The sequence below is a fragment of the Pipra filicauda genome, unplaced genomic scaffold (genome assembly GCF_003945595.2).
Source record: "Pipra filicauda isolate LSUMZ 115617 unplaced genomic scaffold, ASM394559v2 scaffold41_size5083284_pilon, whole genome shotgun sequence".
Taxonomy (NCBI): Eukaryota; Metazoa; Chordata; class Aves; order Passeriformes; family Pipridae; genus Pipra; species Pipra filicauda.
Genome location: NW_024104554.1, coordinates 175,854 through 199,649, shown reverse-complemented (window position 1 = coordinate 199,649; position 23,796 = coordinate 175,854). Strand labels below are relative to the sequence as shown.

Below are 23,796 nucleotides of genomic sequence, written 5' to 3'. Positions count from 1 at the left end.
CCTGGTAGGTTCATTTATCAGGTGCAACAGGAAATTATCCTCCATACACTCTAGGAATCTCCTGACTGCCTCTTCTCTGCTGCGTTGAGTTTCCAGCAGACAGCCGGCAGGTTAAAGTCACCCACAAGGACAAGGCCTGATGATTTTGAAACCTCTACCAGCTGCTTGTAGAGTAATTCATCACCCTCTTCATCCTGGCTGGGTGGTCTATAACAGGCCTTGTTGGCCTTCCCCCTGATTCTGACCCATAAGCACTTAACCTTATCATCACTGACCTCAAGTTCTAGAGACCCAAGAGTCTCTCTAACATACAGAGCTACCCCTCCACCTCTCCTACCTCACCTATCCCTTCTGAAGAGCCTGTAGCCATCCACGGCAGCACTCCAGTCATGCGAGTCATCCCACCACGTTTCCATGATGGCGACTACATCATAGCTTCCCTTCTGCACGATGGTTTCCAGCTCCACTTGCTTGTTTCCCAAACTGTGTGCATTAGTGTGCATGCACTTCAACTGGGCTGCTGATATCGCTCCTAACCCTGGCTTTCCTCCCTTAGGTTCTTCTCTGGAGAGCCTAGTTTCAACCCCTTCCCCCTTCAAACCTAGTTTACAGACCTCTTGATCAGCCCTGCTAACTTATAATGCTGGGGTTCTTTTCCTCTTGCTAGAGAGATGAAGCCAATCTGACTCTAGTGGGCTAAGTACCACAAATTTTGGCCCATGATCAAAAAAACCAAAATTCCGTTGGTGGCACCAATCCTTTGGCCACCTATTGAAAAAACGGGTTTTCCTACTCCTCACTCCATTCATCCCTGCTACCACAGGAGTTGAGGCGAATACCACCTGTGCTCCTGTCCCATCAACTAATCGATCTGAAGCCTTAAAGTTCTTTTTAATTGCCCTGGTACCTATTTTATTGATCTTATCACTGCCAACCCGTACTACCAAGAGTGGGTAATAATCAGAGGGCAAAATTAGGTCAGGAAGTCTCCTGCTAATATCCCTCACTCTGGCCCCAGGAAGGCAGCAGACTTGCCTGTGGGATGGGTCCAGTCAGCATACAGGGCCCTCAGTTTCCCTCAGAAGGCAATCACCAGCTGCAACCAACCTTCTTTTTTTCTTAATAGCTGAAGTTGTGATCTGCCTAATAGGGTGCAACCGAGAGACCCTCCATACAGATCTTTTTCTTGAGTGTCATCTGCCTGACTTTCTGAGTCCAGGGCCTCATATCTATTTGTTAAGGGCACCTGGGGAGGTGAGGGGGGTCGGGAGGGGATTCTTTTACCTCTCTGACCAGGCACCTGTTTCCATTCCCCCCTATCTACTTGGTCTGTGCCATCTGCCTGATGGCAAGAGGGGTAGGGTTTCACCATCTCTTGCTGAAGTTCTTTTGGGGTGGAAAGGGTGTGACTCCACCAGTCTATTTCCCTTTCACTTTCCCTAATACTCCTTAGCCTCTCTACTTCTTCCTTAAGCTCTACTACTAAACAGAACAAATTATTCACCCGATCCCACCATATGCAGCTGTCTTTCGCATGCTCCCTGGTACTAACACCAGGTTCAGACACTCCTTACAGCCAGTGACCTGGACAGCTGCGCCCTTCTTAGGGGGGGGTGTCTTTCAGGGTTAGAAAACTCCTGCTGACAGCACCAGCAATGGTTTTTGAGCGTTTGGAAACCATTGCTGGTCCAGTTGAGCTGGAGAGAGAAAAGAAAAAAAACAAACTAAAACAAAAAAATCAACCACCAAACAAAACCATGCACACCTACCACACAACCCACCATCAAGAACCAGAAGAGTGACTGTGCCCTTTCTGCTCACCCTGCCTGTGCAAACTGCCCTGCAAACTGCTGTGCCATGCCCTCACTGATGTGCCACATCCCTGTTTGCCTGCTCCTGTTCGCTGCATTCCGGCTCGCCGCACTCCCTAGAGATTCTTTAAATCACCTTCAAGTGGGCCTGGCAATGCTCCTTGCTCGCCTGGTTGGCTCCCAAGAGTAGTCAAGCCTGGGTCCAAATGCAAGTTCCCTTTCCGAAGTGCTACCTTTGAACATGACAAGTTGACACGTAAGGGGAACCTGGAGTGCACTGAGAGTAGTACTAATATATTTTTGCAGAACAAACTCGGCTGAACTATGTGAAGTTATTCAGCTGCATTTAGACAGCAAACTCCAGTGTTTCTGTGAAGGTAGTGACACCTGACATGCACAAACTCAATGCTCAAGCTGATCCAATATTCCTGCAAACTCAGATGTATATAATTATAAGAGATAAAAGTTTTGGAAAACAATATATAGAAGTTGTCTAAGATAAAACTGAGCAAAGGATTGCTTAGGAAATCCTAAGGAAATTGTTATTTCCTTAGGAAAAGGAAATTGTTATTTCCTTAGGAAAAGGATTGTTATCTGCTAAAAAAATAGATAATGCATTGCAACAATAAAGACATACCATTTTCAAAGCCAGAGCTACTGCTTTATTAATTTTTATCAAAATTTGTCCCTTTACAGGATACTTATGAGTGATGATTGGGCTGTATTATGTATTGGATAGATTTCTTATGAAGAACACAGCTTCACAGTGTTGGTAAATACATCTTATTTGATTGTTTTGTTTCAACTAGTATATGCTGATCACAGGAAGACAGATGTGGATTGATATCTTACTCTGTACTTCCCAATCTAGTGCCCATATGCTTGACAGTTAAAATACCTACATCTTAAACAGAAAAAACAGGATTTTCAGATTAAAGATTATAAGTAAAAAGCTAACCTAATTTCCACTATATGCCCTTGAAAACAATATTCTTATAAGGCAAAAGCTAATAATGCATGGTAGGATTTGTTATGTCTTATGCAGAGGTACAAGTATTTATCTCTTTCCATTAATTAATAGCAAAAAATGAAGAGAAAAAATAAAATAAATCTTAATTTGTGCTAAATTAAGAATACATTGTAATTAAATACTCATTAATTAAATTAATGTATAAAATTCAATTAAATATACATTGTAAATTATAACAGTGTTTCCAGTTAAGTGAAATTTGCATGAACAGATTTACTTGTGAAGCCAAGAAGGAGGAATATGTGAAGTTGCAGTTGAAGGTAACAGTAACAGTTTGACTACCTAGATTTATTATTTGTCTTCTATTTTGTTGGTTAGATTGTTTCATCATTATATAGCTGCAGAGTGTATACAAATATAGGCTAAACCAGCATTTATTAAAGCACAATAGCTACCTAAGAGCAGACACCTAAAATTCACTTTTATTTCCTTTTTTAGTTACAGATTTACTGTCAGAATGGCTGTTATCTCTACTACAATCCTATGAAACAATGGTGTAAATGTTAGATTGGATGCGTGGAATAGTGTCTCCACGTTTCCAAGACCTGTTAGTCTGGAGAGAGAAACAATGAGATAGAAAAGCACTAATACACTTAAATCCAGGAGGTTTTTGCCTCTATATGTAAGCAAAAGGAGAAAAAGGGCCACAAATTTTTCATCATATGTCCAGCGTTTGACCAAGTTATGCACTTATTGTTCTGAAGTACCTGGAAATTGCAAAATTTGTGACCCAGGGTCTTACAGCAAAGGCACTCCCCTCCACCTTCCTCAACAATTTGCTCATATTGATAAACTGGAAAATCTTCTCCTGACCTTCGAACTTGCAACCTCCAAACTCCAAAGATAAGTCATGTTACAAATTATCTGCCATTGCAAGCTCTTTCTTCTACATCATTATCTCTACTTTTCTGCCATCATCTGCTAGAGCAAGGGAACACTTACGTAGATTTCTATATCTGTGTATCTGTGACTATAGTTACTGTAGCATATGGATATCTCTTAAGCTCATTGACCAAGTAAATACATTGAAATAAATAGAAATTAAAGTGCATGGACATATTGATATATGAACGCACGCACACAGCACTGGATTTCCAAGAGGAATGGTTGAGTCCAGGAACCAGCTAATATAGATGTTGACCTTGACAATCTGATTAAAGGGATTACCAGACAATTACTTGGGCAAGCAATGGGCTGAACCTGATATTGTATTAGATCATCTCATAAACCATGACAAGATGAAGCTTATTATTTTTAAATAATCTGTAATTATCTTTGCTGACAAAATGGCAGATAAGTTATAAAATAGAAGCAGTAATAAGAACTGGATGCATATTTATTCATTTTAGAAGTCACAGACCAACTACCATATCACTTAAAATAAATCTTTCATATTAGCTTTTAAAGGAAGTATGTGCCAATAATTGCATCTTTCGGTACGTGAGCCCTTCTTTCTTAACTCAGACTTTGGCATTTAAACAAAGCAGAATGATTTTCAAGATTATGAGTTTCTTTAAATTATCACCTTAATCTTAGTTCTAGCCAATTGCACTTGAAATGTTTAAACCTACCAGAAAAAAAGCCATCTGAAAACTATTTTTTTCTTACCAACAGTAAAAGTTTTCAAACTCTATATTCAAGCTTTCAATTATATGGCTTCAGAGCCAAATTTTAAAAAAAATCAAAACAAACAAAACCAGATTTAAATCATGATATTTCCATTAAATATTTAAACAGAGATATACTGTCTTCCACAAACACTGCGTTAACCTGACATTTTATACTTTGGGGTTCTTTCTTCCCAAATAAAAGTATAAAGTACATGTTGTTCATAAGCCCTGTTTTTATGTAATATCAAAAATATGTATTTTCATAGCAGACACTTCCACTGTATATAATATATTGCCACTTAGGAGTTGAGTAGTTACGGTTCCATTAATTAATTTCCTATGTTCATGCATGAATCATATTATTTCATTTCTATGTTAAAGCTATTAATTTGATGACATCCCCACAATTATTTGGGAACTGCATCTTAAGCTTAGAAATTTTTAACATCATTTTTTGCTTTACTTTAAATATTTGAAGCATATTTACTTTTTTATATCATGTTGCCGCTTTTACTTTCCCAAAAGCAAGAGATGAAAGACACGTTATTTTTGGCTAAATAAATTGAACTTTAAGCAGCAAATCAACAGCATTGTAATACAAAAACACAGGCAGGAGTTTTGGATTTCAATTTTCCCATGAGACAGGAGGTTTGCCCTATTTAGTTTGTCATCTTTGATTACAGGATGGGAGCTTTTTTATGCTTGGATGAAGTTTTTTCATATGACAATACCCAAGGTTAATTTCTTTATGGATAGTAGACAAGATTTTGCCTACAGTATCACATAGAAGTCTGACATTAAATATTTAGTCATGTTAATCAAACAACATTTAAATTGTAGTTAAATGCATCTTTTTGATGCTTTACTTACTGAATTAGTTACAGAATATTAAGTGTTCTGAAAAATATCTGGATATATTCTGGAAGACAAAATAGAACCCAAATAATACAGGATTTTCAGGTATGGGTTTTTTTTATTATTATTGTTATTTACATTATGTTTGTGTAAAGTGAGTTTTCATTCCAGCTACATACTGTCAACTGCTAATTAAAGTTTCATTCAGTTACAGTGCTTCTTTATCAGGTACGACAGCTCAAAACCTACAGCATGTTTAAGCTTTAAGAGCTCACACAGGGACCTTACACTTTACTGTTTCACTATTTCAATAAAAATAAGTTACTTTAATTAAACACCATGGCAATCGCCTTTGTGAACCAAGAAACCTTCAGAGGTCCTCCCAACCCCAAAGACCTTCCCTCAGATTTTAGCTACTTCCTTGAAGCTCCCTCCTTGTCCTCTTCTCAGTCTCCCACCCTCCCCATCCCTTCTTTCTTCCACAATGACAATAGCAGCCACTGTTAGCAAGCCTGAAACTTAGTTGCTTTTGGTGTGTGTTGTTTTTATAGGGCCATCCAAAACTGAACTCCTTCTCTTTGTGCCTGTGTCACAGCTGTACTTGTTAATATTTATTTTCCATTAAGATGCTATATGTATTATACTATTGATTCCAGCAATATTTTTCAAGAACATGCTCTTGAAGCTGCCAAATAAAATCACGTGACTTTCTACCTCCTTTGATCTTCTCCACATTAAAAGCAAATATCAACAGCTTAATAAGGAAAATTCAGCTTTGCTATTTTTACAGTCACATTTTTCTCCTTGGGACCCAAATCAAACTATGTACACACTTTATCTGCACTGACTCCAGTGAATCCCACAGAATTCAGAACAAGAGCTAATGTACAGGCACTGCCCATGTCTACAGCAAACCTTATCACTGGCTATTGCATATCTAAGTCCCTTCAATATTTGTCATGTGTTTATATAAATTTAAAAAAAAAAATAAAAAAAAAAAAAGCTGAAAATGAAGGAAGACAGACTTCTGAATCCTTTGTTTTGGCAACAGTTCCCATATTTCACAATATACACAGGGCCCTTACCCGTGGTTTCTGACTCACAAATTTGGATTATTTTAAGGGTGCATTGAATTCTGTACCACGTCGATGAGAGTTCTGGATGCAAATACAATGTCAGAGACCACTACAGGAGGACAGAGAAAATTTTATCATGCAGATGCAGGTATTCCTGCAGTGTTATATTCCAGAAGTGGAATGCACTTCTTGTGTACATACATTTTACAGTCACTCTACTGAAAACAAATAAATAAATAAATGCATACTGAAACAAAAGTGTACGAAGATTATTAATTTTATTTATTTTTCTCTTTGCCTCCATTTCTTTTATTTTATTAATTCAATGTTGTGGTCCAAATTGTAACAAGGTATGTAAGTAGCTAGGCAATTAAATCTTATAAACTTTCAAGTAACTAAGTATTATTTGATGTGAATAAATGGGAAAAATTATACTATATTCTTGGGAAAAAATTAGGTTTCAGAATTTTTCCACATATTTCATGACCTTCACTAAGCAAAGAAAGGTGCAGATAAAGATGTTTAGTTAGATATCAAAATTTCTTTTAAATTTTAGGCGTTAAGTAAGAGTTTTTCCTAAATTTATGCTGGCACGATCTCTTTCTTATTCCTTGCTTACACCATTGATTAGTCAGAGAATTTAAGCAGTTGCTTTAGAAGAAATGTTTCACCAGCTAGGTGGATGCTAATGAAGGATGAACTGAATCTTATCCCAGCATTTACTGTAAGTATTCCAGGCTCCTCAGTTTCATATAAATTTTCCCTATATTGTCCAAACATATTGTTTATTTCTTTAGAAAAGACAATTCTAGCCAGTCCTTCTATTGAAGCTAACACATAGATAAGCTCGTAATCTAGACATAAGAAGACATCAAGGCAGAAAAAAAATACAGACTATTAAAAAACAAAAATCACAGAGCCCAAACATACCTAGCACAGCTTTATTTTTTTTTGGCCTCAGGCTACCTTTGCTTTTAATAGTGGACGTGTAATAACAAAGGTCTTTAGTTTCTTTTCTGCTTTGAATTTTGCCTTTTAAACATCTGCCTGTACTGCATGGAATACTTAAAACATTCCGACTGCTGGCTGGATGAAAAACACACTTCTTCCTTTGTTTGTGCCATTCTGGAGTCCAAGAGCTGGTTTCCATGACTTCAGTGCTTCTCTCATTCCTATATTCCTGTTATAGCTAGTGATAAAGTTTACATTGATTACAGAGATAGATTTCAGCCAAAATTGTACACTTTTAAGAATGCCACTCTGGCTGCTTGAAGACATTAATCAGAATTTATTTACACAGTTTCTTTAGAGATGTGAGGATTCTACTCTAAATTTGGCAGGTTAGGCTAGTTGCTGAATAACAGTCAAATACATCTAACAATATCCAACAAGATATACAAGACAGAGAGGTTGGACATTTCTTTTGAAAACAAATTATTTTTTGTTACCATGTTTTTTCTATTACTGAGTTTGCAGAGGGAAAGTAAAAGTATAGAGACATTTAAAACATCTACTGGTGGGTTTTTTTGGGTTTGGGGTTTTTTTTTGTTTGGGTTTTTTTGTGTCTTTTCTTTTGCTTTGTTTGTTTGTTTTGGGCATTTTTTGGAGAAGTTTTACTGTAAGAATCATTCCAAGGTTATGGAAATTCAGTGAACTTACGTATAGGAATGCACGAAATTTACCTCAAAAATATCATGATTCAACTTTGATTAAATTACAGGAATTATACTATAGAGACCAGAAAAAAAAACATAATAGCAGTTTCAAATGGGGTGTAATTGACAGTTTGAGGTGTTCTGGGCTAACCTGTCAGAATACAATAGAAAGATTTAGGGAGCAACAGTGCACACCACCAGTCAAGCAGTAGAGTAATATGGGGGTAGAAATAAAGATTGTAAAACCAAAAGACTGCAGTAGTTAAGCTGACTACTTGCCTAATCTCACGGTCATCTATCCCTGTCTTGTCTCCGTGAGATTGTTATTTACTTCAAAAGCCATAATTTTGAACTGTTCTCAGCACAACTTAGTATTGTACATGCTTCTGGGAAGGCTTAGATTTCTAGTCTGATGGCAGTTAGGCTTTATATAGTACCTTAGACACCAGGATCATGGATCGCTTCAGTTTTTCAGGTAACATGAAGCATTTTTATCTAAAATGAGTGGAAAAAATATTCTGGACTAAGCAGTTCTGTTTGGATCTTGGCAGCTTCACTAGTTCTGTGAATTCTCAGGCCAGTACTTGGAGAGTTCTCCTTTCCTAAGTGATAACTGTTTCAGATTAAGGTGTTCCATGTGACAGGAGAGATGCATATGAAACAGAGGGTCACATGAATGTCACTGGCTATTAGTCTAGGTGTTCAATCAACTTACATGCTGCTTTCAGTATGCTTTTCTGAAGGGAATGAAAAACTTGCCAGATTTAACAGAAGAACTGCTCATTCTTAGGATAAATAGGGCTGTTTTACAGAGAAAAAGAATTTTTTGGAAAGGATATCTTTTTTCTAATGCTTACAGATTTGTTTTTTGATTGTCTATCATAATTGAACACAGATACTCTGCACTTTGTTTACTGACTAATGTCCAAGTAAGAGTGCATTTTGAAGGCTTTCCTCATTTAGCTCTCTAATTCAGATACCTGAAAATTATTTTATCTTGAAATATAACAGTCATGGGGGCCTTCACATAAGGCTAAGTCTCTGGATTGGTCTTTTCCTACGTGAAAAACTGTAGGTGTAGACAAGTCTTTGCACATATTTGCTTCACAAGTATTTGTGAACAGATGGCAAACCGTTGGCATTGGTAGAGATCTGGACAGGCATTAATGACAAGGATAATAAAGTGGTTTTCTAAAGAAAATTTTAGCACTTAGCACTGAAAAGGTCCAGTGCTCCTGAGCGTGACTAAAAATTATGGCAGAGGAAGTCTACTTTTCTCTAGAACAAGGTAGTATAGTCTATTTTTATCTCAAAAAGATCTTACTTTCTTAAAAAAGCAACATATTTCTTCTTTCTTCAACCTGTAAAAGATTATAAGAGTGAACCAAAGAGTGGATGAATGGAAAGTGCTTCAATGGCATGTGGAACACCTTGCTGAGCTGATCATAAAGAATTATGCTATGGGTCTTCTGATCCTGAAATTTGTTTATTTTGCTAATGCCAAGCATTTGATTTGATTCTCTCTGTCATACTGAGGAAGTAACTTTCTGGTATCTACGCTCTATTTTATATATATTAAACAAAGGGCACTAAAAGACAACAGTCTCCTTAAGTCTTCAGACTAAGAAATAGCAGAGCTAATTGCTCTATCCACCTATTTTTCCCGCTTTGCTTTTGAAATATCTAGGCTTTGATACATTATGTCACCATTTCATGCATGAACAGTCATAAACTGTCAATGTATTCACCCTACACAGATCTTCCAAATGGAAAAACACTCAAAGATATCAGCATCAAAAAACAGTAAAAACTCAGAACAAGAAAAAGTGGAGAAAAGAAACACAGAAACAAAGGGCTGCAGTTTTCTTGCTAAAGTTAAAAATAATTTTATATCATTAATTTATCATTAAATTTTACATTTCATAGTTGTGCAGAGCAGAGGAGTTTTAAATATCTTTTTGAGAAATGGGACTGGAACTTTAAAAGAAAAGGAAAAATACATACAGAGACAAAAATAAAATGGAGATATATTGTTTTACAAGTCTTCACAGAACAGCATTTCAATTTCTGTTGTTAAGGCTTTTATATTCTCTTAAGAAAACAACTGAATTGAGAATAACTTAGCAAAAAGAAACAGAAATTATTCATAACAATGGTAGCAGCAAACAACTAAAGCAGTGAAAAGTACAAAGCGAAAAACATGTCATGGCATTTAATGAAGAATATTATTGCTTTGCTGTAACAGAGGATATTTTCTGGTACGGAGATGCAAGAGAGTTTAGTTTAATTCCACAGGCCATTTGCAAACAATTTTCCTTGAAACTCTTTCTATTAACTTCCTTAACAGGGAATACAAAACACTACTGTCTGCTAATACTGCTTTTCATTTGTCCACTTAATATTACTTACTGGTTACAAGACGAGCTGTTGCTTGTGCAGTCAGTTTTAAGTACAATTTAAAAGAGAAAGCTCTGCAGAATTCAAAATACTGATAGCTATGGGAAGCTGCGTCGATTCTGCAAAGAGATATGTGCAATAGGCTGAGGTTTGCAACAACTTTGATTCCTAACAAAGCATCACAAACTCCCCAAGACACTTAAGCTCAAATAAATATTTGAGTTGGTAGGTACAATAAAATAAGCATCCTACACAAGCTATAGCCCACTTGCATAACGCTTCTAGGAATGAATTATAATCTAGGGAATCCGTCATAAGTAACTGTCTTTAAGCATAAGGTTATATTTAGCTGAATACATGCAGGAAACTGATGTGCATCTGTTTTCAACCTAAACAAGTTCCACTTTGCAGAAGTTAATTAACTTTTCTTTTACACTAGACACTAAAAGTCCCATTTTTATCCCCACTGAACTTCAGCTACATCTACCATGAATTGTGAATGCATTCACCCTACACACTCCACATTATGCAATTGATTTGCAGTCCTGCTTGTTCTGACAGAAGGACTTTTTTTTTCAATTTCCATTTGTGGCTTTGCATTGGAACAGTTAGAGTTTAATTGCAATATTTTTGCCAGTCCTGTTCTTCACTAAAGGTTCCTACAAATCTGACCCCAGAGAGATTCACAGAAAACAGTAACCCCATGTGACCAAACAAGGCATCTTTGCATTACCAAGGAATGTTTAGTTTTTATAACTGAACAACTTGAATGTCATCCATCTCAAGCCTCAGCCATCAGCCTTCCATCTCTGAGTCACGCCCTCTAACTGCAGTTCACTTTAAATTTGCTTTCCCCAAAATATACAACTTTTCATGAGGCTGCAGAATGTCACACTTGTACTAAACATTATTGCAGTCAGTCCACTTGTGAAATGCAAGTGAAATGCTGTTGGGCTCTTTGAATATCCCCACAAAGCAAACAACCCCATTGGAGGGATGCTCATGAGTGCTACTTTTACTCCTCCATCAGGCTCTAATGACTAATGTATGGGATTTTTCAAAGATATAATGTTGTAATAAAAAGTAAAAATTAAATCTTATTATTTGTATCTTTGTATTGTGGCTCCATCTATAACAGATTTCAGTAAGTTAATATTTGGTCAAGTGTACATATGGGAATAAAAACTAGTCTTGTAAACTGCAAGTTTTTGTTCCAAAAAAATCCTAACAGTTGGGCTTTCACTACCTTTACATTCATGAAGAGTGCTTTCTTCTCTAAATATCTAAATTTCACCAGAATTGTTTGTCCCTTGTGAACAGCTACTTGAGTCATTCGAGTTAGACCAGGTCCAGAAATGTACTTTAAGTGCCCAACTTACAAAACTTGGAATTTTTGGAAAATCCCATGAGCAGGTACTTTTTTTTAGGACCAAAAAAATTGTTACTATCAAAAAAGGGTAAGTCGTGGATTACAAAGGGGGGAGGGGGGCATGAATGGAAAAAAGTTATGAAGAGGCTTTAAGAGGTTTATTATTACAGATTTAGCTGCCATCTGCCATGGAAAGAGATATCACTGTGGTCAGTGCATTGAATTCTAAATTTTTTTCATGACTGTTTATTTCAGATCAAAAATACTTTCAACTGTAAATGCTTTACTTCCATCTTTACTTGTCTTATAGCTTTTTCATGACTTTGCTGATGATGTCAATTATCTGTTCAGAGCAGAAAGTCTGATTTGGTGATGGTAAGAATAGCAGTATAGAAGTTAATTGTACAGAGAGAATAAGAATTAGAGAGAGAAAAGAAAATGAAAAACTTTGGGGATTTTGCCACAAATGCTGTGATACATAACACTGAAAAGCAGCACCAGATGCACATAACAGTTGGAATATTTTGTTCTTCTACTGGAAGAAACACAACACAGATGTTTCTTATTTTATGAAAGTATATGAATGAGATACTGTCTTAGGATGACAATAATAGCCTTCTGTGTCATTAGCAAAGTAGATTATTTAATTGTAGACCTACATCCCCAAACAGTCTTTCCTTATATTTCTGAGTATCATATTGGTATGTACATGTAATTAATGAAAATAAATGCAGATATTTGCCATTCATAAAAGATATCCAAAAAAACAGAGGAATATGCCCAGTGAATCTCATACCCACTGACATCTAAGACTGATCATCACCTTTTTGAAAAGTTCTGACAAATGATCAGAAATACAGGAGAAATGTTTGGTTATCAGAAGCACCTTTCATCTATGAAAAGCAATGAGAAAGTCAGCAAAAAGAATACAATTATTACTTGAGTAGAGTTCTGTGAGCTATTACAGTGATGGAAAGGTAGACAGGAAAATCTCTGCTGCGACTACTTACTACATTCGGCAAAGGCTATGCACATTTTTCAGAAAATCAACAGGTTTTGGTGACAAAAAACAGCCAATCCAGTAACAAAGCACCTTTATCACTAATTTCTTCTCCCAAAAGAGAAACAAGCTGGCAAGGCTTTCCTACTGGCAAATCACCTGGGCCAAAAACAACAGTCTAATACTAACTTTGTCTTTATATCTTGGCTTCAGACAGACATAAAAATGAAGGATAACACTCACTGAAGCATAAGCACTTTTGAGATCAAAAAATATTAATCTGAAAAAAAAAAGTTTAAAATCGCCAATGAAAACTCATCATTCATCAAGAACAGAGTAGGAAAAACATTAATTTCTTTATCCATTAATTAAGAAAACTCACCTTTAACTGAACTACATTTTCAGACTTTCATACACAGGATTTTGTTTGCTTTGAAAGAGCTGAGTTATCAAAGCTTTTTTTTGTCCCAGATGGTGGTATTAGAACAGTATCTTCAAGCCCTGAAAAGAATGCAAGCTACAGCATTCATTATCATTGCACTTCAGTAGACAGCGTGATAGATACTGAGAGCAAATGGGGTGCCAGTTTTCCCTGCCATATGTTAGCATCTGATAGGCAAATCATGGTGCACCCTTCTCTGACAATTCTGAAATGCATTGTATGTTTCCTATGAAAAATATACCAAAATTTTACATCAGTTTTGAATCTGGTATTACACATCTGAATTGATGCTCAGTATTCAAACTTTTTTAATTCAGGACTATTAAAATGCATTGAGTTTAAAAGATTTATTTCAGACATGTCGTTCACACAACTAAGTGTACAAGATACAGTGGTTTAATGCCATATAGTAATATGTTATATTTGCTTAAGTGATTAGAAAGCAATTAGAAAGTCATAGAAGGATCCGAGCGGGAAATTACAATCCTACTTCTCTTCTACATGGACACCATGCATCTTCTTTCAACCTGATTGAAAGATTACTGCATTTAAGACAAATTCAGACTGCATTTAGCTCAAAATTTGCATACGTTAAATCTGAAAAAAAGATCTCTATTCCTTAAGTATATCTGCTCTTCCTCTGCTCTGACATCTCTCACATCATAGTCTCTCTAATGACTGCCTCTCCCAGCAAGCTTTTCATACCTAAAATACTGACCCTTATTCTGGTGTGAAGTGATAAATAAGGCATACTGAAGAAAAGAGGAAAAGAAATAAGTGCAAAGTCCTGGTTTTGGCCGGGATATATTTAATTTTCTTCAAAACAGCTCACGTAGTGCTGTGTTTTGGATTTGTGGCCAGAACAGTGTTGATAACACAGGACTGTTTTAGCTGTGCAGTGCTTACACAGTCAAGGCTGCCTCTATTGCTCATACTGCCCCTCCAGTGAGGAGGTTTAGGGTGCACAAGGACTTAGGACAGGACACAGCCAGGACAACTGACCCCAACTGGCACAAGGGACATTCCATACCACGGTTCATGGACAGCAACAAAAGCTGGGGGGAAAAACACAGAAGGACATTCGGAGTTATGGTGCTTGCCTTCCCCAGTAACTGTTAAGCATGATAGAGCCCTGCTGTTCTTGCAATGGCTGAGCACCCGCCTGCCCAGGGAAACAGTGAATTAATTCCTGATTTTGCTTTGCTTGTGCACATAGCTTTTGCTTTACCCATTCAACTGTCTTTCAAGATAAAGAATTTTTTTCACTTTCCCATTTTCAATTTTCCCCCTCTCCGACACAGGAGATGCTTAGCTTCCAAAAGGGTTCAATGACAACGTGCAATATGTAAGGCTAACATAGAGAGGAGATACCCAAGAAGGAACATCTACACTGAAATTGGACAAAAATAATGCACCTGGGCATGGCTCAGTAACACCTGCTCCTACCAGTGGGCTTCATTACCTCTTCCTTTTCCAAAGTTTTGCAGGGCAGGAACAGAGTTCACTGTTGTTGCACATGTTCCCAGTGCTAAAGAACTGTAGAAGTTTCAAAGTCTGAGACACAGGAGGCTGCTCTCTGACACCTCTAGTTTCCACAGCCATGGCAGAAAAAAAACTGTGAAGAAACTTTACTTGGCTTTATCTCCAGACACTAGCAAATGTACAGAAATGTAAAATTACTCAACTGAGTGTTGCAAAGGAAAAACAGATGAAATGCTAAAAACTTTGAAACTGTTCTTTCATAATGACTGATCAACTGATTATTTCCTTAAGAAGTTGAAGACAAATAATTTCACGACGTAATGGTGTTAAATTAAAAAAACAACTTCTGAAAAAATTTCTTCAGATGAGCTGCAGACATCTGGAATCAAATTGTCTTTCCTTCATGTGAAATGTCAAGCTGAACAGAAATAAAGGAAGAGTTTTCCCATAAGCACAGTTTCTGACCATGACATACTTTTCAGAACCTCGTTTGGAAGTAATAAGTAACTTGGTAGGTTTTTCCTTTTTTCCATCTATCATTGTTAAGATGCCATTGTTGATTTGATGTTATAAAGACAAGCAAAAAGGAATACAGAGACAGCACATAGCTTAACTAACAGCAGGTATATCGCAGCTTTGTGATACTAAGCACAGGGCTGCACATTGTAAGGCCACTCACATTTCTTTACTCCTTCACAATTATCAAATTAAAATGGATTAGATTATCAAACATTAATTGAAAATGAAAGGATATAATATTCATATGAACTCCTCTGTCTAATGAAAATTCAGTCTAAGGTGTATGATTTCTGAGAAGTATGTGATGAACAGCCTTGTGTAGATGCTTTTTCTTATTTATATGTTTATTTTGAATTTCAGACATATCTCTTTCAAAAAAAGCTCAAGTTCAATGAACAGAGTTTGTAAACATTCTCTCAATCAGCTTCCACATTAGTGCCTTATTATCCTTGTAAAACAGACAAGAGGCATCCAGTCTGCTGGAAAATATGGACTCGTTTTTTCTAATTAAATTATTCTCCTACCTTATTTGCACATGGTAATCACGGTCTGTTTTCTTTTTAAAAATATTTTGTACTGATGTCTAGTAATTAACAGTAGTAGTTTCCAATCTTAACAATTCTCTGATTCTATGTGTGAGTGTTTTGAAAAATATGGAACATACATACTAAAGAAAATAATTCACATATTATATATTATTAAAATACTGGAAATGGAAACATAGAAATATACTCATGGTAGACAGAAGTTCTTGTATATAAAATCATAATTTACCTGTAAGTGCAACAGGTGAACAGTACTTTTTTGTTCAAGTACATTTAGCTGAAACAATATAAAGAAATAGTTAGAATTGGTTCAGAAGGCTACTGCTGCCAAACATAATCATGTCCAGATCACAATGACTCATATTTTTTCTCATACCTTTTTCACTGTATTAAAGTGTGATTGAGGCTGGGCAAAAGTGATGAGCACAGTTGTTTTCTGTTTATTAAATTATTTATTTTGCATTTATTCAGTCAGAACCTCGAGTACACTCAGGCATTGCCTGAATGCTGGCACATGTACCACCTGTACGCAGTCCAGCCTCCTGCTGGACTGGGCTTGAGCTCCAAGACAAGGGCTCTCCAAGCCCTGGTGCCTGGGCTTGGCCTCCAGGCCTGGAGTGCACAGAGCCTGTTTTGAGTCCACTTCTAACGTGGCCTCTGTGTGCAGCCTGAACCTGGTTGGCAGCTCGTCTGGGGCTGTACACGGTTCCTATCAGCCCGATGCTGCTCACCCAGCTTGTGCCTTGTCAATGAGGGCACAGTCTGCATTTTGGGCACCCTTGGCTCTCAACTCACCCACCTCCACAAAGCTGCTCCCTGACAATTTTTGTCCTGAGGAATTACTTACCAATCCTGAAATAGCCAAATATTTTAAAAGTTGTTGAAATGGGCAACATTTGCCTGAGAAGAGGATACATGGCCCTTCTTTCACCAATAGTTAGGACATCCACAGATTAGGGGATCTCCTGTGTTTTGCTAAATCTTCTATATAATTTAAATAGTGAGATTTAATAGTCCCACATACACAGTATCAAGGGAGTTACCATGATAATATTGTGTTACTACATTTATATACTTATTTTGCCTGCCAGTCTGTAGAAAGCACCATAAACACAGAAATTCCTGAACTATACAAGAAGTTCCTAAAGGAAGCTTTAGAAAAAAGTTTAAACTTGTTTAAACTTTCTGTAGAAGAACAACCAAAAAAATCAATAAAATATTTGAAAAAGAGGATGAAAAAGTACTTTATCTAGAATTCTGAAGAAATAAATCTCTCAGGAGAGTAAAGCTTCAAAACAAATGTAAAGCCAGAAGCAACTGACTAAATAATGGAACGGAGCAACTAAACATCTTTCTCTGGCTGGACATGCACAATTAAACATGATCTTTCAAAAAAAAAAAAAAAAGTTAGAATTCACTACCACATGGAGAGTAAACTGGTATTTTAGTTTTCAGTAGTATGAAAAAAAACTACTAAAGAAATTAGTTAATACTTCTTTCACGTAAGTTCTCCAATAAATCCTCATACCACTTATTTTCAATACATGCACTTCAATGGAAATATTTAAAGTTGCCAGTTTCCTGCTGATCAAGAACTACAAAAATAAAGGATAGAGTATGAATTAAAAAGCATTTACTGAAAAATATATTCATTTCTGAAAACTAGAATTTATTACTTTCAGTAATTTTTGTAGGTGTGTACCACAATTCAGAAATTTTCTGAAAAAAAAAGTTCCAGACCTTCAATAAAAATATTGTTCTTCCACTCTTGATGATTACATAAGTAATTACAAATTACATAAGTAATTTGAGACTCACAGTACCAAAATATTCCCTGAAAATAAATTAATATATCGCCTACCCCATGAACATACTTCAAAACTGAAACAAAACAGGTCTACTAGATTTCCCAAAGCTTTAAAAACACCTTCCTCTCTTACAACACTCATGAGCTTCCAATATAATAGTCCTAAACCCTGAAAATCATATGTGAGCCAATGAGTCATTGGCCTGCTTTTGATGTTATTAATATCTTTAGAGCCTTAGTATGCTGCATATTCACAACATTCAATGATATGAAGTAAGGGAAGTATGTAAAAAATTAATTTTGTAAGTTTTTATATACTGGGAAAGCCTAGGATTTGGTGCCATTAGACTGAATATACCATTTACTTAGACAAACCATGCAGTATATTGTGACCAACCTAAAAAAACCTACATATTGCTACCAATCTTGTGTAATGTTGCTCTGTCTGCCTTCTATAGCCAGAAGGCACATGGCACATCTCCTCCTAGAGCAAGTCTAAAAGAGTCAATAATTCAGAGTTTCATTAGCACAGAAATTATTTTCTCTCCATGGTGCAACTGTAATTCACTTATGTTATGTCCAAGAACAAGAAGATAAAAGATTGGAGACGTTTTCCCTACATACTTGTCATTTTCATGTCTCCTAAAAGAAAGGTAAAGCCAAACCTCTTGAATTAGACACTTCATAGTCAGCCACTATGTGAATTCTTAGTTGCTGGGTTCTCTCTGCCTCAGCATATAAACATCTGCCGATTTTTATTTTCAGGGGCAGGCAGAGTCAGAAGATTTTTATCATGAAGGATAAGTTCATCCTCTTCTTTTCAACATGAATCAGAGCAGAAACCCTTCTTTGGCACTCAAAGCCAAGCCAGCTACAAATATAACCCAGTCACCCAAATGCATCTCTACTTTCAAACCTACTTACCATAGAACTGAAACAAAGCTTTGCTTTGGCTTATAAATACCAACAGTATAGTAAAGAAAAAGGATGTCAGATATATTTATTGTAAGCTGTATGTAACTGCAAGGCAACAGCTAACACATGCTTAACACATCTCTCCTTAACTTAGATTAAAACTTCCTAGGGGCTAGGGGCAGGACATAATAGACCAGGAGATGCAGACCAGCTCCTAGGATACTAAAGTATTGTACTTGAGTAGCTAGCTGGTACTAGGATGGGAAAGATCTCAAAGATCACCAAGTCTAATCACTAACCTAACACTGCCAAGTCCACCACTAAACCATGTCCCTAAGTGCCATATCTACGCACCTTTTAAATACCTCCATTTCCTTTAGCGGCCTGTTCCAGTGCTTTACAACCATTTCTGTGAAGAAATATTTCCTACTATCCAATTTAAATCTTCTCGGGTGCAACTTGAGGTTGTCTCCTCTTGTCCTGTTTCTTGTATGTGGGAGAAGAGCCTCACGCTTACCTTGCTACGTCTCATTTCAGGTAATTGTAGAGACCAATAAGGTCCCCCTAACCCTTCTTTTCTTCAGGCTGAACAACCTCAGCTCCCTCAGCTACATCTCATAAAGCCTGTGCTCCAGCTCTTTCACCACCTCCATTGCCCTTCTCTGGACATGCTCCGGGGCCTCAAAGCACTTCCTGAATTGAGGGGCCCAGAACTGGAGGCCCCCTCACACAGTGCTGAGTACAGGGGGACAATCACTGCCTTGGTCCTGCTGGCCACACTATTTTCTGGTACAAGCCAGGATGTCATTGGCCATCTTGGCCACCAGTACACACTGCTGGCTCATGTTCAGCTGCTGTTGACCAGCACCCCCAGGTCCTTTTCTGCTAAGCAGCTTTCCAGCCACTCTGTCCCCAAGCTGTAGCATTGCATGGGATTGTTGTGACCCAAGGGCAGGACCTGGCACTGGCCTTATTGAATCTCATACCATTGGCCTCAGCCCATTGATCCAGCCTGTCCAGATCTCTCTGCAAAGCCTTCCTACCCTCCAGCAGATCAACACTGCCAGTCAACTTGGTGTCCCCTGCAAACTGACGGAGGGTGCCCTTGATCCACTCATCTACATCACTGATAAAAGTATTACACAGAACTGGATTGACAAAAGGGTAGAAAAATAAACTGTCCCACCAAACATGTATTGAAAATAAACAGCACCACAGTACAAGATGAGGAACAGGCTCAAGCTAAACCTCTCCAGCTACACAAGTAATAGACAAATTTGACTGGCTTGGGAAGTGGGACTCATGATAGACTCCTTGAAACAAGTTAGTTAGAGAAAATAATGAAATGTAGACTATACTATTAGGCATCTATGGATCAAAATATATGTGTGTATATGAATCTTTACATGTGTTGAACAATTGTAATTATAAAGAAATACAGCTTCAGAGTATTGCAAATAAAAAAAAAGGAAATAGCCAATGTGAAAAGAAAACCACCACCCCCTCATTTCCCAACAGTTTGGAAACTTAAAAGGAATGTTACTACTTTTAATAAAAATTTTGTTGAGCAAGGCAGTATAGAAATATCATAAAAGGCAATAAGCTACCTAATTGACATGCAAACTCTTTAAAAGCTGCTTAGAAGTGAAGTACTACATATTTCATATATTCTGAACTGCAACAACCGAATTCATTCCTGTCACAGCATGCACTTTTGATCAACAATATAAGTTAGCAAGCTGCTGATGTCTTGTTTCTCTTCATCTTATATCCATTATCCACTACCTCTGAACAACTTTTTTGTCAGTAAATCCGATTAGTTTGTAATGTCTGTGTTTAACCTTTTCTTGACGCATGGAAAAATCAGAAGAATTTTCATTAAATAATCTGTTTCATTAACTATGCAGTCATTCCAATGGAAAAGGAGACAAAATAGCACTGAATATCTAAGGTCTCTCATCCAACTTGAAGTATTTGTTACTGCACTCCTATCACAATTACAATTCAATAAAGAAAAAATTGAACAAAAGAAACATAACTAAGTTCTCCTTAGAGCATTTTTGTAGGGAAAAATTATTTTCAGAAAACAGTTAATAGTTTTTCACATAATTATATCCTGTCTAACAGTATTTCTTCTATTTCTTCATATACTTCAAAGTTTTTTATGTGCAGCAAAATGGCTGCAAATGGAATGAGATAGCTTAAATTGATAGCTTAAGTTGAAATTTTTCCAGAGAATAAACTTTCTAAATATTTTAGTTAAGCTAATAATTTTTCTGATATTTAGACTATTTACTTCAGTTTCAGACATCAGTAGTTTGCTAGGAGAGATTCCTTAATCTTTCACAAGAATTTATATGAGTTTTCCTTACCTTTCCTTACACACCTCACAATTGCTAATGCATTTATTCCCACAAACCAGAAAGCATTAAGACTTTAGTGGTAGCTGGGTTCAAATTACTATTTCTCCTCAGACATTTAGGATGGTGTTGGCATGTCATTCAGATAACCCTTTTTTACCCTTTTGGTAGCTGCCCTTACGTGTTTCTATACATCTATGTCTCTACAGAATGCTACAGCAACATTTAAAGAGCAACATTAAAAAGCCTAGGGTGTCCCTACGAAAATCATTGCAGAGATTATGAAAGTTACTTGTACTTTTTTTATTTCTTATGTTGGGTTTTGCTTTTCCTTTTTTTAACTTTTTACCACTGAACTTGTCAAGTTTTCACCCATCAAAAGATTTCAACAGTGCTCAGTGATGAAAAACTCTATTTAGCAGCAAAAACGAATTTGTTGTTTCCTGATGGCTATTCACACCAACTGCTCTTTGAACATTAACAAGCAAAACTACATTGACACTGAAATAATAATACGGAACTATATGGCTGTTTAAGATTCCTTTAAAATATATTGTATTAAAAATTAGAATATAGTGGTTTGAGCATTATTTTCTATTTTTCAGAAATTTTATACTTCACAGAAAGTAGCTCCATACATGCTATTTTCCACTTACTTTATCATCTTCTACTACAAATCAAATATGATAATCAATTCTCTTTGAAACCTCCATACCCCATTTCCAGTTTTCTACATTAGATTTTCCTCTGGGGTTTTCTAACTGAACAGCAATTGCCTCAGTTGAGTCTTCTCAAAAACTGAAGAAATAACTTCTTGAAAGTACCAAATTAATTAAGCTTTTTTCACATAATTAGTGATTTTATCAACCATAATTTCCAGAATTTTATAATGACCAGCTGAACTCAAAAGTTTTGTTGATAAATTTATGAACTTTTTAAATTTAACAAGTTGATCAACAACTTCAAAAGGTATAATTTTTACTGTACCAAAGACCTATAAAATATAGATATGCATGAGAAATATGTACACTCAGTAGCATTTTCCTAGGGATATTTGCCTCCCTCAAACTAGTCTAACAAAATTCTCATCCTCTATGAATACAGTAGTCCACAAGAAGGAATTCAGATCAGTGTAGAAAATAGCAGTTCAAGACTTGATACAGGTGGACTTAGGGTTTCTTTTGCATTAAAAACAAAAGGAAAATAAGACATTGAAGAATGGAAAAGAAAATATTATATTTTCACTTCATACATAAGTGTTGTCTAGGCAGTTAAATTGTATTCAGTTCCAATGCTCTATTCAAAAAAGAAAAATCAACAGCAAACTGAAATGAACCTACAGGTATGAGCAATGATAATGGTTAGAAGTCCATAAAAACATTATCATGGGCCACATTGGTTAAAATGATTTAATCATGTCTATTGCATTGAAAATATGCAAGATAAGCAACAATATATTGAATGGAAATACATAATAGGTCATTATGTGCTTAGAAATACAAAGGGAGAACCATGGAAGTGCAATATATAAAATGGATGGAAATTTTTTTATGAACAGTGCATAATTACAACTACTGCTGCAGTTAATACTGAACTCTAGTAAAAAAAACTCAAAAAGTATTTTTGTATTTTGCTGGTTTGTTGTTGTTTTTTTTTTTTTTAGTATAGCAAACACTTGACTATTGCATGAGATTTTTCCATTTTATGACAGCTGCTTGATTTACAAAGTTGGACAGATAAAGCTCTAAAATTAGTGCTTAGAAGATAGACGGAAAACATACAGTGCATTGAAATAAAAGAATCACCATCAATTACTGCTTAAATAACACACATGTATTGCATACAAATAAATCCCTTGACTGGGTCTCATTTAGATAAAATTGAAGATAAATCCTCATTTAAATTTGGAAGCATAAGGGTTAAAGAAAAAGAAATATAAAATGGCAAACTAATACAGTTCTCTTCTTTTGAAATCAGTCATAAAAAATTAGACTGTTTCTAAATAAATGGGGGTTTAAATTTCTTTAAAACAATAGTGGTTTACTCCTTCAGCTTTCTCTTACATGCTTCCTCAAAGCAACACTCTGCCCAAAACTGAAGATAAAGACCTCTGATAAATTAGTCGTGTTGTTCATGGCATATAATTCAACGTCCAATTGTTACTGTTTCTTAAATGAAAATAAACAATATCATTGATGCTTTTCAAATAGTAGAAACTTTATGCTTTGTGGAAACAATTGTCTACTAATTTGGGGCTCAAGATACACATGAACATTTCTAAATCTGTTTTGTTCATTATTTAAAAGGTCTGTAATAAACAAATGAGAAATAGATTTTAAAATAACTTTGAGAAGTAATGACAGCCTCTTCAATTACCAAGAATTTCTTTTATGTACAACATGCCTGTTTCACTTTCAACTCACTAAATTGTTTTACTGTTTAAATGACACAGTCCTTGAACTAGATTTCATCTTTAATGTAATGCACCTTTACTTACCTTTCCTCATAGCAAAGTATCCACTGAAATTTCTTTTGTGTTTCTAGCTGCTAAAACATAAACTGTAACACTTTGCAGCAAAACGGTGTTCTTAAAAGTGTTAGTTTTTCACTATAAACTTCAGATTATTCTAGTTTTCATAATGTATTTTAACAGAACATTAAAATTCTTCCTGCCAAAACCCATGACTGTAGTGTCAGTAGGCACTAAGCTAAAAATTTTCACTGTCATTCAGGATATGAGAAGTAGGACATGCTCCAGCTTGCATTAAGGTGAATGAACAAATTCTTATTGATTGTAATAAGTTGGCCAAGTCCCCTCACTGTGTTGGTATTAATAATCCCCATCTCATGAGAAGTTTGAATTTGAATTAGTCCTTCATTTTACAATTTGTAGTTTACAAATTGTGTACTCAGAATTTTAAAA

At 36.1% G+C, this 23,796-nt stretch overlaps 1 protein-coding gene across 3 annotated transcripts in view; it reads right to left on the bottom strand.

Moving 5' to 3' along the window:
* Positions 1 to 23,796, bottom strand: part of CSMD1 (CUB and Sushi multiple domains 1) — a 1,092,404-nt gene that overhangs the window by 923,872 nt on the left and 144,736 nt on the right. For 2 of the 3 annotated variants that reach the window (XM_039385564.1, XM_039385565.1), the window contains exon 1: positions 7,313 to 7,658. The exons of the other annotated variant lie outside the window; for it this stretch is intronic. In XM_039385564.1, coding sequence (XP_039241498.1) covers positions 7,313 to 7,532 — 220 coding nt within the window. In that variant the 5' untranslated portion in view covers positions 7,533 to 7,658. Of the gene's footprint in view, positions 1 to 7,312; positions 7,659 to 23,796 lie in introns of those variants that run through there. 3 annotated transcript variants of the gene reach the window in all.